Source organism: Corvus brachyrhynchos, unplaced genomic scaffold (genome assembly GCF_000691975.1).
Source record: "Corvus brachyrhynchos isolate BGI_N302 unplaced genomic scaffold, ASM69197v1 scaffold229, whole genome shotgun sequence".
In the NCBI taxonomy this organism is placed as follows: domain Eukaryota; kingdom Metazoa; phylum Chordata; class Aves; order Passeriformes; family Corvidae; genus Corvus; species Corvus brachyrhynchos.
Window position 1 is genome coordinate 6453422 of NW_008240042.1, and position 15818 is coordinate 6469239.

At 40.2% G+C, this 15818-nt stretch overlaps 1 protein-coding gene and 1 long non-coding RNA gene across 6 annotated transcripts in view; one reads left to right on the forward strand and one right to left on the reverse strand.

Moving 5' to 3' along the window:
- The window catches only part of LOC108449107, a 481280-nt gene extending 476088 nt beyond the window's left edge, over nucleotides 1-5192 (forward strand). The window contains exon 20 of the long non-coding RNA XR_001865227.1: nucleotides 4892-5192. This is a non-coding gene — a long non-coding RNA (uncharacterized LOC108449107). The remainder of the gene's footprint in view (nucleotides 1-4891) is intronic.
- TECRL (trans-2,3-enoyl-CoA reductase-like) overlaps nucleotides 1-15818 on the reverse strand; it is a 71988-nt gene that overhangs the window by 55330 nt on the left and 840 nt on the right. For 2 of the 5 annotated variants that reach the window (XM_017744255.1, XM_017744253.1), the window contains exon 1: nucleotides 6342-6631. The exons of 1 other annotated variant lie outside the window; for it this stretch is intronic. In XM_017744255.1, coding sequence (XP_017599744.1) covers nucleotides 6342-6575 — 234 coding nt within the window. In that variant the 5' untranslated portion in view covers nucleotides 6576-6631. Of the gene's footprint in view, nucleotides 1-6341; nucleotides 6635-15818 lie in introns of those variants that run through there. 2 more of the 5 variants (XM_008641308.2, XM_017744254.1) reach the window with 2 other exon arrangements.

Below are 15818 nucleotides of genomic sequence, written 5' to 3' on the forward strand. Positions count from 1 at the left end.
ACCTGTCATTTAAAGGCACTTCTAAGCTTTGATTAGTATCAGCTGAAGCATTAGTCATCTGTTGCAGCTTCTGTAATTCTTTAAATTATCCCTTTACAAATGCTAAATGCCCTAAAGGTACCAGCTTCTCCCCTCCCCAGTCTCTCTCTTCTAGAAAAATCAAAGGCCATTTCTCCAGGTATTCCGTTTAAAAAGCCATCTCGCAGCAAGCAAGAAGTTATATGTAGAGTTGCCTCTTTTCATCTGAAACCATCTGTAGCTATATTGACATTAAAATTATGTGAATTTCTAGCAGAGCAGGAAGAAATAAGTGTCATGCATTGCTACAACAGAATTTGAATATGTTTACCTACTTTACCAAGTATAAGTAATAACTGGGGAAGAAAATACTACTGTCATCACTTCCAGCACTGGAGGCTAGGTATAAGATTCAATTCTTACAGGCAAGAAAACACACAGATTTTATAAATGTATTTTTTTGCTGTGCCCCCCAGCAGGGACCAGATCCCCATTGTGCTGGATGCTGTGAAAATGTACAGTAGAAGACACCACAAAATCCTCCTTCCAAAAGGAAATTTAAAAAGAGGACTTCTACAGCAATCAGACTAAATTCAGCCATTTTGCTGTGGGAATTGCTGCTATGTGGGACTCAGCATATCCATGTCTTACTATAGTAAGCCCCCTAGTTTGGCACAGCTGGTTATTCAGCCCCTTTGGGCATCTCTGGCATCAGTGGTGGCACATCTTCAATGACAGATTGCCTGAATGAGAAAAATGATGATAAAAATCCTCTGCGTGAAATGAGGCCGCTGTGGATGGTCACAGGTTCTGCTCATTCTCCACAAAGAAGAATATATAGTCCTCTGAAGTGAAATATTAGAAGTGAAAGATTTAAGGGGGGGGGGGGAATACCTAAAATGGCCATGAAGGTATTAATGCCTTTCCTGGGAAAGGACTTCTTTACTTTGCTTCCCTAGAATGAGGCTAATGGGGAGAATCTGACATTAGAGGCAATGTTCTGGTACTGCAAAGAGTTCCTTTGCAGAGTTTCATTGCCTACTTTAATGACTGCATTTGCTCACCTAAAATGAATGTGGTATGTCTAACCTTCAAGCCATGATGTGAGAAGTTATTTTTATTTGCTAGAGCTGACTGTGCAAGAGACAGTGATGACTGCTCTCCTTGGCTGTTCACTTTCTGTGAGAGAGTAGCGACCCGCAGGCAAGGGGAAGAGATTTCTGATACCAGAGACAGCATTTCTGCATGTAAATGGCTTTGCTGACATGCCAGGGTAAATTCATTGTATTATTAAGTCATCACATGCAGATAACAAAGACACTTTGTTGATTTAGGTGATTTTCAACCAAAAAAATGCTTATGAACTCATTCAGAGAAGGACAGGCCTTTCAGAGCAATCAGAATAAGCCCTAATTCATCTTTGGCAAAAGATGTAGTGATATACACACTGTAGTATTTCTCTGCAAGAAATGTTGTGTATGTAGAAGTGACTGTGTTGATGCACAGATGTGTGTCTATGCAAGGGCCTTTTAATTCACTAAAAATGACAATATTCACATGACATTCATTGTAGGCATTGCACAGCATGCCTACACTCACAAACATACAGGTAAATGTTCCTACAGGGTGTATTGTCAACTAAAAACATTTATCTATCACTAACTGGGTTTTACAAAGAGATTTCAGTGGGAGAGGGCATGAGGTGGGGCATGGAGAGCTGGTTTAATGAACAGTAGGAAAGTAGCCTCCATTATCTTTGCAACACATCAAGAAAAGAGGCTCTTCCTGCACATCTGAGGGAGCAAGCTCTCTTCTGCAGGCCTTAGGAAGTGTTCTGAAAAGGAGGATCACTGCATAGTAGCCAAAACCTGAGTTTCCACCTCTGTTTACAGCTTAACTTGCAAAAGCGTACAGCACAAAACTACTGAGCTCCGAGGCTTTTGACGGGAAAAGCTTTCTCTGCTGGTTCCCCCAGAGGTGATTTGTTCTGTAAAAACTGTATTGTGTAACACTTTCTGCCTTAAAAGCAACTCATGCAAAGTTAATTACATTGCACCATTTGTGAGAAAATACATTTTACTACAAGTTAATATGAAGAAAAAAATATTATACAATGAGTGCTATAAAAGAAACAGTTATGAGTTGCTTTAACAGCATTTATAAATCAAATCACTGCACATCGATAACTTTGAAACCAACCTACATCAGGCTTTTGGAACTATGTATGAGTAAAACAGTTTTTGAGTAGCTATGTATTTTTCATAAGTTGTGGGTGGCAAAAAAAAATGTGGGTTATTTGTTAAAAAATACAAAAAGGAATTGTTTTCTTTCATTTATAAGATTTGATTTTTGTGTGTTCTGCTGTTTTCTGTGGCTTTTTGGAAGCAATACAGAAGCCAAAATCCTTAGACATTTTGTGATGCTTTTTAATTGAAAATATTTGTTACAAGAAATCACTAATTACATGCTTTCCTCTTTACACAGAGATAGCAATTTCATCCATACAAATTAATAAATTGCAAGGAAAAAAGGGACTTTTGATCATCTAGGCTCACCTGCTGTTTTACACTGGCCAAAGAAGAGATTCCTTCCTTGCTAAATACTCACTGAGCAAGAAACCAGTATGATTCATGTTTCAGCTACTTATTATTCAACTATTTATTAATCTGAGAATATCTTCACATAAATGCAGTATTGATGTGCATATTCAAGAGGTGAAGATTGGCCCACAAGACACTAAACTGTTATTTACCATCTCTTAACTGTCAAAATATGGGCCAAATTGCTTGGTTAAATTTTCCTAATTGTGGCTTTCAGGCACCAGCTCTTGTAAGGCCTTTGGGTGCTTTGGTAAGGACCTTCCTGCTCAGAGACATCCTCTCCTGGGCCTGCCTCCTTGGGGAGCAGGGAAAGAAGGAAGGAAAACCCAGGATGCTGTCCTGCACACTGACCCAGACACCTGGACTCTTGTCCTGTCATGGGCAGTGTGTGGAGCAGGAGGCTGCTCGTACACCTCCTCACAACTTCAGTGCCTAGTCCCTAGGCACCTCCTCTGAGCATTTATGTACTGCTTTTAAGGGCAGTTGTAGCCTGAGTTTAAATTAACTTTCCCCACTTGGAGACTTCCCCTAGTTTGGGGACATTTTGTAGAATAACTGGGGGGAAAAAAAAAAAATAAAGTGAGGCAAGTTTGTGATTCCTCCATTCCCTCCCCATCCCCCAAAATCAGAAGCCTCTTCTCCATGGCTTATCGCCTCGGAATTAATTTCTGTACCAAGAGCAAATCTGGGGAAAAAGATCTCACACTGCTATTATTCCTCTTCTAAATTCTTTAAGTAACTCACTGCAAAAGCTCATGTGTGCCAAACTACTGGCATAATGTCATATCCATAGCAGAGAAAGTCCCCAGAGCAGGTTGACAATATTAAATAAAAGAAATGATACTCCCATAAAGAATTTCATGTTCACAGCGTGCATGTGCAAAATAAGCTCCGGTGTTGCTGAGTCGTGTGAATTTTACTTCAAGTTTTGCAAGATTAGGTAATTTTCTTCAGGACCCAACTCCTGCAGGACATGACTATGGGACCAAAATGTCTGGGATTTTTCTCTCCTCCTGCTTCCTTTCAGTATTTTTTTCTGCCTTTCCTGGTTGTAGAAAAGCCTGCAATATGATGTGAATGTGTCTTAAAAGTTTAAAAGCAGACAAATATGTATTTATTCTGTTCCTTGAAGTTAAAGACAATCAAGAACTTATAATAACCACTTAATCTAAGTGACTGATCCTTCCCAAAAGTATAAGATAGGTAAGAAAACCAAAGGAAATAATATTATTTTCCTTTTTCAGATGGAGAATTAACTCAGAGATTTAATTGTGCTGGATTCAAAACCTTGGATTGGTGCCAACTGGTTTCTCAAGCTCACACAGCTAAACAGACCTTTTCTAAATCCCTGACACTGCATTGAGGACAGGAAATAATTTCTTGCTAAATACCAGAACTAGTTAAATGTACCATAATTTTGCAGACTTTACAGAGCTCCCACTAATCTGAATGGGATTCAGAAGCACATGCAAGAGCCTCCTAGGAAATCAACCTCTGGAAGCAGCTCCTGGTGTTTAACCACAGAGCATTAAGCACTGAATTACTCTGCCTGAGTTTCTGTTGGGTGGAGAAAGAAAGGGTTCTTCTCTCTGCCATTATAATACAGTTCGGCCCTTTAGATTCATCTGAGAACATTAAAAATGCATTGCTAAATCATAGTATTCTGAACCACTAGTAATATGCAATAAGAATCTAAATACATACATTTTAAAATCTATGGTTCCTACTCTCTCCTATTCTGACAAGCAATAATTACATGCAAACCCAAGAAATTAAGTTAATCATAACTGTCTTACAAACAGAAAACAGGCATTAGAAGTGTCATGTTGGCCCTGTATCAGTTATATTTAATTAAACAGAAAATTATGCAGAATCCAGTACAACAGACTCTTGTTTGCTCTAAAAACCAACTGAAATTAAGGTCACCAATAATAACAAGTGTTCATGGAAGCAAGCAACTCAACTTCTGTACTGTCAGGGTTGACTTAGGAGGGGATTATCACAGCAAATAAAGGGACTTAAACAGCCAGGTGAATGAGCATACAGAAACCAAATTCTTTAGGCAGTCTTAGAAATCTCAGCCTTATACTGTACTTGCACCAATCCCTTGGTACTGTGCCAAAAATATTTTTATAAAAGTCCATGCTGCTGGCTATGTAAATTGAACATATATTCCTGCTTCTGAGCAGAGGCTTCCTGCTGTTATTGCTACCCTCTGTGTATTTTACCTCTGAATACAATCACCACTCATGTCTCTCTTTTCACCTCTACAGGGGCAGAGTCCATGGTTTGGAGGAGGTGTAGAAAATCTTCAAGGTCAGAAAAACTCAGAATAAAGATTAAAACACAGGTCTGGTATCATCCCAGCAGCATGCAGCACAGAAAGATTCCTGAAATGTGGCTCTTTGCCTAATGCTGTTTCTTTATTATATTTCTTTTAATGACACTATAGGAAAGCTCAAGATAAGAAACAGACATAGTCTTTCTTTTGATCAAAACCTAATTCTAAATGTATGTAGATAAACTAATGGTGTAAATAACACTTAATAAAGTGATGTGAACACATCATCAAAATTGTTATTAATAGTCATCCTATTTCGGTGTAAATAACACTTAATAAAGTGATGTGAACGCTATCATCAAAATTGTTATTAATAGTCATCCTATTTGTTTGACCATTTTGGACACGTTTCCTCTTTGGGTACATTAAAAAAAATAGCAAAAAATATTTTGCCCCTTTAGGAATGAACAAATGAGTCATTTACCATTAACTAGGCACACAAATTGCAAAAACACCCTTTAAATCACCAAGAACACTGGAAATCTGGTAGTATTCCACTCTGTGTATTTCAAAGGCATTAAATTAAACATTTGAAGCAAACTTATCTACCTGTTCCAGCTCTTGCCAATGAGGATAAGGGGATTTTTTTTTTCTAGAAAACAGTAAGTCTCAAAACTCCACTAAGTTACTGAAAAATTCCATAGGCTAAATAAATTAGGATTCCCATTTTCATGGCAGGCAAGAGACCAACTCTTTCACTGAGGGACAATAAATCACAAAAATTGTGATGAAAATATTTATGAAGCATTTTTTAGCTGTTATTTATGGGTTTGTAAGCTTCCTTCCTACCCAGTCCTCTCATCCTACTTATGCAATTTGGCTGTAGTTTATATTGTTTTACTCACGTTATTCAAACAAACAAAAAAAAAAACCAAAAAAAAAAAAAACCAAACAAAAACTCAGAACACCTCTTTTAGCTAAGACCCTTTGTTTAAAACTAAAAATTTTTTTTAATTGCCAGTTCCAATCTAATAAGCAGGGCACAGCAGAGTACATTTAGATACCAGCAAGTACTCATAGCATTGCAGAGATGGTAAGCTTTACAAATGTATTAAAACTGAGAATCCATTCTGAAAGAAACGTTTAAGTATCGTGCTCTGAAACAGACACTGCAATCTAAGTGTCAAGAGTCAGCCTAAGGACATAACTTGGAATCCACAGAGCAGCCAGGAGGTCTACAACAAACCAGTGCAGGATTATTTGTAAAAATCCTGAAGAAGCACAGCCCAGGGTTGTGACTAACAAGGAATTCTTAGTGTCTCCCAGAGAAAGGAATGAAAGTAGTACTACAGAATAAGACCACAACACACTGAAAACAGAGTCCCTGAACTGGCACCGTGTGAACCAGGCACACCCCCAGCGTGCTGGGATAATACACTCACCTTGTCCACAATGCAGATCTGCTTTTTGCTTTGCACATCAACAATTTCTACTTCAAAGTACGTGATTTTTGAATGTTTGAGGGCTGGCGATGGTTTGATCCGGCCAGCAGAGAGCACCAGCTGAGATAAGCTGAAAAAAGAGCGTGAGTCGTTGTGAGACATGGACAGAACTCCTCCATCGGCTGCGAGATCCCTCCTGTGCTCTGGAGTGCTGGGATTCTGCCTCTTGAGCATGGTGTGACCCAGCAGCAGCGATCGTCATATCAACAGGGGACAGTTCCAGGGGAAAATGTTTCCTCTCTGCCGCAGTTAAATACAGTCACAGACTGACAAGACACAAAAGGTCAAGTGGCATTCCATTTTAAGTGTACTGTCTTATTTAGCAGGAGTGAAAACAATGGCTCTGTTAATCCATGTCTATATTTAATCTGCTGTCATGATGTGCTGCATTGGTGCTGCTGCTGCTTCCTTATTTTCTTTTTTTCATTTTATTTTAACCAGCATTTGAAACAAGACATGCCGAGATTCCCCACTAGCAGATAACAGATCCTGAAGTTCCCAAGCCCCAGAGAGGCAACCAGAAATGAATGTAGTAAATTCCACTGTTACCTACTGAGACAGGTGTTTAAAATGTCCACATACACACACAAGAAGAGATATAGATGTCATCTATTCTAGAATCATCATCAGATGTCATCTGTTTTAGAAATATCTACTAACAAAATACCATGAGTTCATCAGCAAAATTTAGGGGATGCTTGCCCATATCTGCTTGGTTTTAGCACTATGGATTTCTGGTATTTAATGGGGAAGAGCTTTCCTTACAGTTCTGCCAGGGAAAATCAACTGAAGGAAAGACAGTTATAGCCTTAAAGGCATTCATTCAGAGCTTGGATCATTTCACTATTTTCTTATTCTTTCCTGGCAATTTTTACAATGCGATTCTGCAACAAAAGCAGCTTTAATGGTAAAAATAAAGACTACACAAAACAACAATTTTTTTCTGAAGCAGCTTCCCCAAGCCTTGTTTAAACTTCATTTTTCCATGTATGGCTTTTTAACTTTAATTTAATAGAACTAGCAACACTCTTCCATCCTGAAATTCTCCTTTAATTTCCCTGGGCTGCCCAGGATTACAGTGTTAGAAGGGCACCATGAGTTTCTGGAGACAGCTCTTTCCACAGAATAAATTCTGAATCCATTTCTCCATGGTAAAATATCAGGAAAACTACAATCACTGTTGCAAAAATCATATGGGTTTGTTGCTCTGATGAAATAAATTAAGTGGGAAAAAGCTTCCACGAGGTAAAAGTCACCACACAACTAATACCCTCTCTGGAAAGCAGGGGGGGGAACAGAACAGGTCTCTTTTCTTTGATTCTGCTATAACTTACAGAAAATTTAGTGGTCACTACATCCTATCTAGAGACACATGGCAAGAACCTCTATGAAATAACAGAGAAAATAATTGGTAAGTTACTCCAAGAATTAAAATGAAAGTGAGGGGGACCCCCAAAGGAAGGCAATTTCCACACTAGTTGCTGTTAAAGGAATAATCCATGCTGTATCAAGTTGTATATGTGCTCAAGTTCTGGAAAATCAAGCCTGGATACATGAAGAGTCCTGCTTATAAACACAAGGCAAAGACATAGGAAAAGAAAACAGTGAAATTAACAGAGGCTGAACTTGTGGACAGGTCTGAGCTCAATGTTAACCGGACTGGGTATTTGAAATAAGAAAACTATTTCAGCATGAAGAGACAGTTAAATTTATTTATGGTTCTTCAGCCAGTGGTTCTGACTAAAGAGTCTAACCCAAACTCATAGCTAAGATGCTTCATGCCCACATGACATGACACATTTTGGAGTAGCTTAGACTGAGAGAAAAGTCCCCACTGCTTGCTGATGCAGTCACGCGGCCTTTAAATGCCTTTACTGGATTTGTTAATGGAAAGCCCTGACTGAGGGAATGCAGATGTAAAACAATATTGATCCTCTACTACAAAAAACAGGATTAAATTTTGACTACACTGAAATCAGTTAGTGTCTTGCCATTGGTGCAGAACAAGTCAGCATCTAAAGAAAAAAATAGTTTGACTTTAACAAGATTATATCGTATCAAAGTTCACCTGTGTCTGAGTTTAAATGAAATGGGTTCAAGGAAATATCACCTTGGTGGAGTCAATACAACAAGCAGAAATTTTGGTATAAGCTAGTCACAACAGGGAGAATTATTGTCTTACTCTAAGGGGCTTGCTAAAAACAGCCACTTAAAGACCCCAGAACACACAGGTCCTAAAATCCAAGTGTGAGAGACACTTATTTGAACAGGCTACTATAAAGAAACTGTGCAAACTGCTGTACAAGGGATGAGACAAACTGATATAATATCCCCTTTTAGCTGTAAGTTTATATGAATCAGTGAGCTGTAATAGCATATATTAATAAATTTCTAAATTTATTTCAATTCAAAAGCCATAAAGAAGAATATTGATCATCAAGGCTAATTTCTGTGTATATAAAGGAAGTGCTGTTACAGTCATCACTGCGGGTATATTTATAACATTTAAAAGGATAACATCTGAGCTGCTGCTGTGAAAAAAAGCTTTTGATTTACTGCAGGCATTTAAAAGATCAGAATTTTATTACTGACCAATGAACACTTGAATATCTGAACCAATTCCAGGAAAATGTTTACAAAAATACACTCCCATTTTTTCAATCCAAGTTGACCATTTGCAATTTCAATATTTTGGTGAACAACAATCTTTACAGACCCAAACACTTTGCTGACATAAATTAGGAGAGCTTCCTTCCCCAAAGGTAGCGTTTTCCTCCCTCTATTTTGTTACGGATTTAGGATTAGACTGCAGCAAACATAATGCTTGCGTATAAGGTGGATGAGAGCTACTCTACCAAAAATAATCAGGGATAGAGTTACCACTGATAACCTAAGCTCTAAAAGGGAGGTGAATAAAAGCTGTGATGATTTTGCCATTATTGTAACAAGTGCTACACTTTCCTGAAATGGCATCAATGGGTTTGGATGTTCCAGCTCGATGTGAAGTTATCCAGCCCATTCTGTGTGGAAGTGCACATAGAAGGGAAACATTAATTACTGGACAGAAGGCACATATTTCCTTTCAATGCAGTTATTGTACCTCATCTCAGTCCTCAGCACTGGGAATGTGGAGTCCCAGCATATGGGGACAAGCGATTGGTCCCATGGTGAGATTTATTGATCCACATTACACAGATATAAGGTGCTGTCCCCAGAGCTGTGGCAGGGCTAGCAGCCAGCAGCCACCCAGCCCCTGACCTCAGCTTCACTCTGGGACTCAGAGGAGTCAAAGAGCACTCAGCAAGAATTAAATCATCTCTGACAGCTTCAACCTGCACTGAAGTTCAGGCCATATAAGGGGCCGATATTTTTGAGGGGCTGCAAGAATGGGCATCACTCTTCTCAAAGAGTGGCTCTGCCTCCTCCCCTCACTTGGCACTCAGCTCACATGAGCTGTTTTGGAGACAGTCAGGCACTTGGTTAAGCCATCCTTCCGAAGGGCACTTTTTCCAGGAGGCAGGGAATGCCTGCCCCCAAAATCACAGAGCCTGGCCATCATCTCTGGTTAATAGAACTGCTGGCATTTTCAGAAAAAAAGTAACACCTGTAAAGGATTTTTTGCACCCTTCTAATCAATATCTGGAAACAAACATCAGCCTGAGCTGTTTGTGACAACTGTAACAATGCCCTGGTCAGGGGCTAAGACAGCATTCAATTTCTGCTTATGATACTAATCACCTGTGAGGTGTTAGGGGACTGATGGCTTTCCTGCTTTTCCCTTCCTATTCCACATGCCTTCCCTGTGAGAGGCTCTCTTGCACTGTGCATTTTGCAGATAGCCTGGCACAAAGGGATTTCAGAAGATCTCAGCTGGGGCCTTAAGGCGCTTCTGAAGTTCCTTTTCATCTCTGGTTATGTTTTGAACTCCTCCTTCCCCAGAGGACTGGTCATCTTTCAGCCTGCAGAATGTCAGCTGTTAAGTCAGCAGCAGAGGGTCACCTCTCTCAATCCAGATGCTTGTCAGCAGCCCCTCACGTGGCACTTTTTTATCCCACACACTTCGAATGCTTGATGGAACCAGGGTTATTACTTTCCCACAGGCTTTGCCCCCGAGACACAGAACTCCAGAGCCCAAAGCATGCAAGGTTCAGAATCACAGGTCAAGCAATCTAAAACAAAGCAGAATGCCAAGGTCACACTCACCTTATTGTCCCATTTATGGAGATTCTGCCATTTGTCTTGCTGGGGAGGGAGATCTGAACCAGTGTGTTCACATGGCCCTTGGCCTCACACCTTGTTTAGCTGCTGTGCAGCCCTTACACCTGGTATTGTGCCTGATCCAACCAGCACCATTCACATCTCCCTATCTCAATCTTGGATTTCATAGTTTCAGGGCCAGGCAGGAGTGTAGCTGCTCTTCCAGTGTCTTTTTATTGAGCCATCCAAGGAAGGATTTAAGAATCTGATCTAATTTACTCAATTTGGAAGAACACTAACCATAATTTGTGTGTCTGGCTCCTGGCTTCATCTGGCATAGAGTTTAGGAATAGGTTTACTAGATTATTTGGGGGGCACTGCATTTAAATATTTTGTTTGATTCTGCTATCCATAACAATTAAATAACAACTAGAATGTATTTCTGAAGCATTGCAGAAATTTAAGCATGAGCCTGGCTGCTAGGGAAAAAAAACAACAAAAACCACCCTGCATGAACTTCTGGCATCTTTGCCTGCACACACCTACCTTAGGAGACAGAAGATCAATTTAAAACATTCTATCAACATGCACGCACACAAAAATGCCACTTAGAAGCAGCTCCACAGCATTACTACTAAAACTACTCAGGTCATTTCGTTTTCTCTCTTGAAGCTAAGTCTCTTAACAGATAAGTAATGGACAAGAGAAAGGCACAGAAGCAGAGTGTCCTGACTCTAACACTAAACAATCTAAAAGATATTTTATATAATGCTGAAGTCAGAACTAAACCTCACCAGCTAGGGGACAGGATAAAAGTGACATACACCCATGTTTCTCCTCTTCAGCTACACTGGCAGGGCTCCTCAGCAAAGGCTGGCAACCTTTCTGACCCTGTGAACTGTGCAATGGAAACATTACATGGCCAAAAGCCACAAGCCTCAGGCCACATCCTTCAGAGGTTGTGAGAAGGGAGAGTCAAAGGAGCAGCTTACAAGCAGGGCTCAGGGATCTCCAGTGCCCACCTTGTCCCTGCAGGAGCTTTTACCACTGACCAGAGCAAGGATGTTTTGTCAGCTGTTTAAAATCCCACTGTAGTAGCCTGGCTTTATCCTTCTGGCTTTGAAAACTGCAAATATTGACTTTAAACTTTGGGGTGTGGGTGGTGCCAATTAGAAGCAAATTCACAGTGCAAATCAAATCTAAAGCCAGTGTTTGTTTTATCCCCCACAGACATCTACAAGAGACACAAGGGAAATAAGCAAAGTTGAAATACAGGCACAGTAATTCCATCTGCAAGCAGTACAGAGTGCAACCTCCACCCCCAGCCCCTGTAGCACACAAACACACACCTACTTCTCTACCAAAATAAGTACAGCCTGATACAGAACTCAAATCTGATGACGGGCAGGGTATATTGTAACAGGCAGCTGCTGGATGTAATGTGGAAGAAGCCCAAGAAGATGCTCCTGGTGGTGAAGAGACCCAAATGAATCTTCAAAGGTGACCAGTCTTTTAAGGTCACTGACAATAAATAGCATGTTTACAGCTGTGAAGTTTCAGTTCTTGTTTACACAAAAACAACAGAAATTGTGCTATTCCATTATTTGAGGCATGTGATGGTCTTCTCCCCTATGCATCTGAAAATACGTGGCTATGTGAAATGCTATGTGAAAAGTCTTTTTTTTTTTTTTTCCAACATATATTTTGTCATTCTCTTTCACTCAGGTAAATGTGTAGACCTTTTAAACATACAGGAACATCTGAAAGCTTGACTCGAAAAAGTCTAAGGAAAAAGATTTATTTTTTCATGTCAAAACAAAGTCTACGATTTTTAAGCTAGCCTTGGCATTTTGCAGACAGGGAGATCAACACTCTATGTGTTTAAGTCCTTGCACAGACAATATGCTTTGTACCCCACTGTTTCTTTGAGGCAAAGATTAGAAAGCAGTATTAGAAATCAGACAAAGAAATGTGTCCCAAACTTGTCCAAGAACTACTTTTAAGGAAAACTCCACTGACCTTTACCTGCAGAATTTCCCCTACAGCATTACACTCATCCTTTAGCATGTCCTCAAGCAGTTTTTGCCTCTCAGTGGCAATAAGTGCTTCCATACATTTGCCTTAATGTAGTGTGACTCCCCTTACTGCATCATCAATTCTGCCCAATAAAATGGCACCTCAATTAACAGAGGTTAGAAACAGGCTTACAAATGTCTGCCTTTATTTCAGCTTTCCACAGCAGGCTTTGTACACTCTCATGTGCCACTGCTAACCTGAGGGAAGCCACTGGGATGAGCTCCCTGTCAGTCTCAGCCCCGCAGCAAAGCTATCAAACAAGGCAGCATCTAGGTGGATGAGACTCCTCAAAGCATGGGCAGACAGCAAGTTTCCAAGTATTTCATTGTGCCTTTATGTCATCGTGTCACTTCACAGTGTAAAGAGAAAGGGCTGAGCAGATTAATGAAGGACAGGTGCTGATACCCTGTACTTTGCAGCAGTGCAGCTTAGCCCATGGCCTCACTTAATTTCAGCTGAGTATAGGTATTACTGACAGCATTTTTTAAAATCCCCTCCGAGAACATACCCTGATGAGATAATAGATTGTAATTTCACAGGATAGGATCAAGTAACCACATTATTGGAAGCTGATCAGCCACTAAGTAAGGATAATGAAAAGAAATACAGTAAGGCAAAGCCATTTCTCACAAATGGCAGCAGTACAGAACTGGCAAATCCATATTCTTACAGCTGAGATTAGGTGCATCCTTCATTTGGGTAAAACTATTACATGCAAGATGAAGTTGGAGTTACTTGGAGTAGTTTCAGAAAAAAAAAAATGTTGTTTAAATACGTGTTTTTCAGTGACACTGAAGCAGTTAAAAAGATTTACTCATTTGGATGAAAAGGTTTTGAGGTTCAGAACAATCTGGTTCTCTCTAATAATTTCTGACCAGTAGGAGGGAAGAACAACCTTGACTAGAACACCTACAGATTCCTAAAGAAACTATTTCAATATTAAAATATTCAAAAGTCCTTGTTTGCTAATGTAGAATGTATAAAACCCTGGAAGCTCAGTAACTGTCACAAAAATATACTCACGGGCTTTCAGACAGTTCTATCTAGAGATACATTTAAAAGTTTATAATGACAAAAAGAAACCTAACTCCTATTTTACAATCCCTCTTTATCGTCTGAAGTTCTCGGGGTGATTGGCCTTTCATTGCTTTTGAAATGTTACGTGGTCTTTCTTCTCATACAAGAAGCCAAATTGTTCTCAGTCTTTTTCATTTCAGGGCTTCATTAATTAGGTTTCTGAAACATCTGTCAGCATAGCCTCCTTCTTTCACAAACTTTCAAGTTTCCAGAAAAGTTCCTATTTATTATGACATTTTTAATAGTCAGTCTCAGTCCTTGAGCTAAATTATCTGTCTTTTTTTACAATCATTTTGTGACTGAAAAATATTCTTGTGACACTTTTCTCTCAAAGCTGAATGATTTTGAGAAACAGTAGAATTGCTGGAATTGCTGGAAACTTGGAATTAGACAAGTAAACAAAAAAAGAAAAAAAGACCTTATTTATTTGATTAGAGCTGTTGTTCAGTGCTAGGTTTTTTCAAGCTTGAAATGTTTGAAAAATGTTTCTATGAAGCAAAATTTAGAGGGGGGAAAAAAAAGCAAGCATGCTCATCAGAATGAAATATTACCTCTTTTTTTTCTTTAATTCATTCTCCTGTTAAGACTCTTCTGCCCCCACACTACTACCATTCCCAGTAACAACCCTGACAAAAAAGTGACGCTGCCCCAGTCTAGAGATTGTGTTAGTGCCTTCTGTTTTGACCATTATTTCTGACAAGCCTGCATCAGAGCCATGCTCTCCTCACTGGGGGTGTTTAAAACTGCACAGGAAATCTATCATGTTTAAGGCACTGCAAGAAACCCTTATTCTTTATTTTCATTCTTTATTTACACTTCAGAAGCAGAAAGAAGTCTCACCTGTGAACAGATCACTTTTCTGCTGGGGCTGGGGTCTGGTCCAGCATAGGAAGCAGTGCTCAGCCAGGCAGTTCTGCTGGCAGCAGATTTAGTGGAAATGTCGCTGATTTACTGCCACAAACTGAGCAGGTTCATGTGCTCAGGATTACCACCTCATCAAACCTGCCATCCTCACAGCATCTGGAGCCACCACCAGCCCTGAAATAAAATCTGCCTTTCACCAGGAAATCCAGGGCATGCTGACAGAACCACAGAAAGTGGGGGCTCCACGGGGAGCCCAGTAGCACAGCCACACGTGTCATGGGGGCTCTCTCACAAATCAGTTGAGCAACCTGGCCCTTTCTCTCATGGCTGAACATGATAGCTGCCCACAGACACAATGGACCTCAATACAACATCAGGGGATCTTCCCATGCACAAGAAGATGGAGCTCATGTGAGCTCAAGGCCTCCCCTCTCTTCCATTGTTGACTATCAGAAAAAAATGCAGACACAAACAAGTTTCATCTCTGTAAGGGTACTATACCACACAGCAACCTGGAACAAGTTGAAAACAACAGGATGTTTATCCTGAGCCCCAAGGAAAATGGTACCATTAGCTCCAGAAATGCTTCTGTGGCTTCTCATGAAACACCTGCACTCCTAGTGAAGAAAGCATTTTCTGCCTGGCTCTTTCTTGCTGGCACATCCCAGTTTACCCATGCTTTGTTTTATCACACCAACACTGGCACAGAAGCATTTTAACATAAAAAAATGTTCTTCTGCCCAGCACAGTTGGCAAGGAAGAATGCGTTAATTTGCGTTTACAATGCACAGGTTTCCCTTGTCCGGTAGCAAGTCAAAAGGAGAGAGGCTTGATGCAGCTTATATTAGTTAGCATGTGACAACTAATAGCGATAAGTGATAAGGAGTTTGGCTCCAGAGACAACAAAGCCAAAGCAAACGACAGCCGTAGTAGACTCTAAACCTTGACAGAACCGATATGTGAGCTCAGGCTGCCAAAACGCAGCACTTGTTGTTTGGCACACGAGGACAACAGCATGTCACTCAACACCTCTGGAGTCTGCTCCAGTTTAACAGCTCCCAGTCAGGAATGACTGCGACCAGCTTGCAAACAATGTCAAGACAACCACCGTGTGGTTACATCCAGCTGTCAAAATTATCTTTGATTCAAGGAAAAAAAAAGCTGGTGCTCTTCCTGGGCTGACAACTGTCTCCATAAGGCATT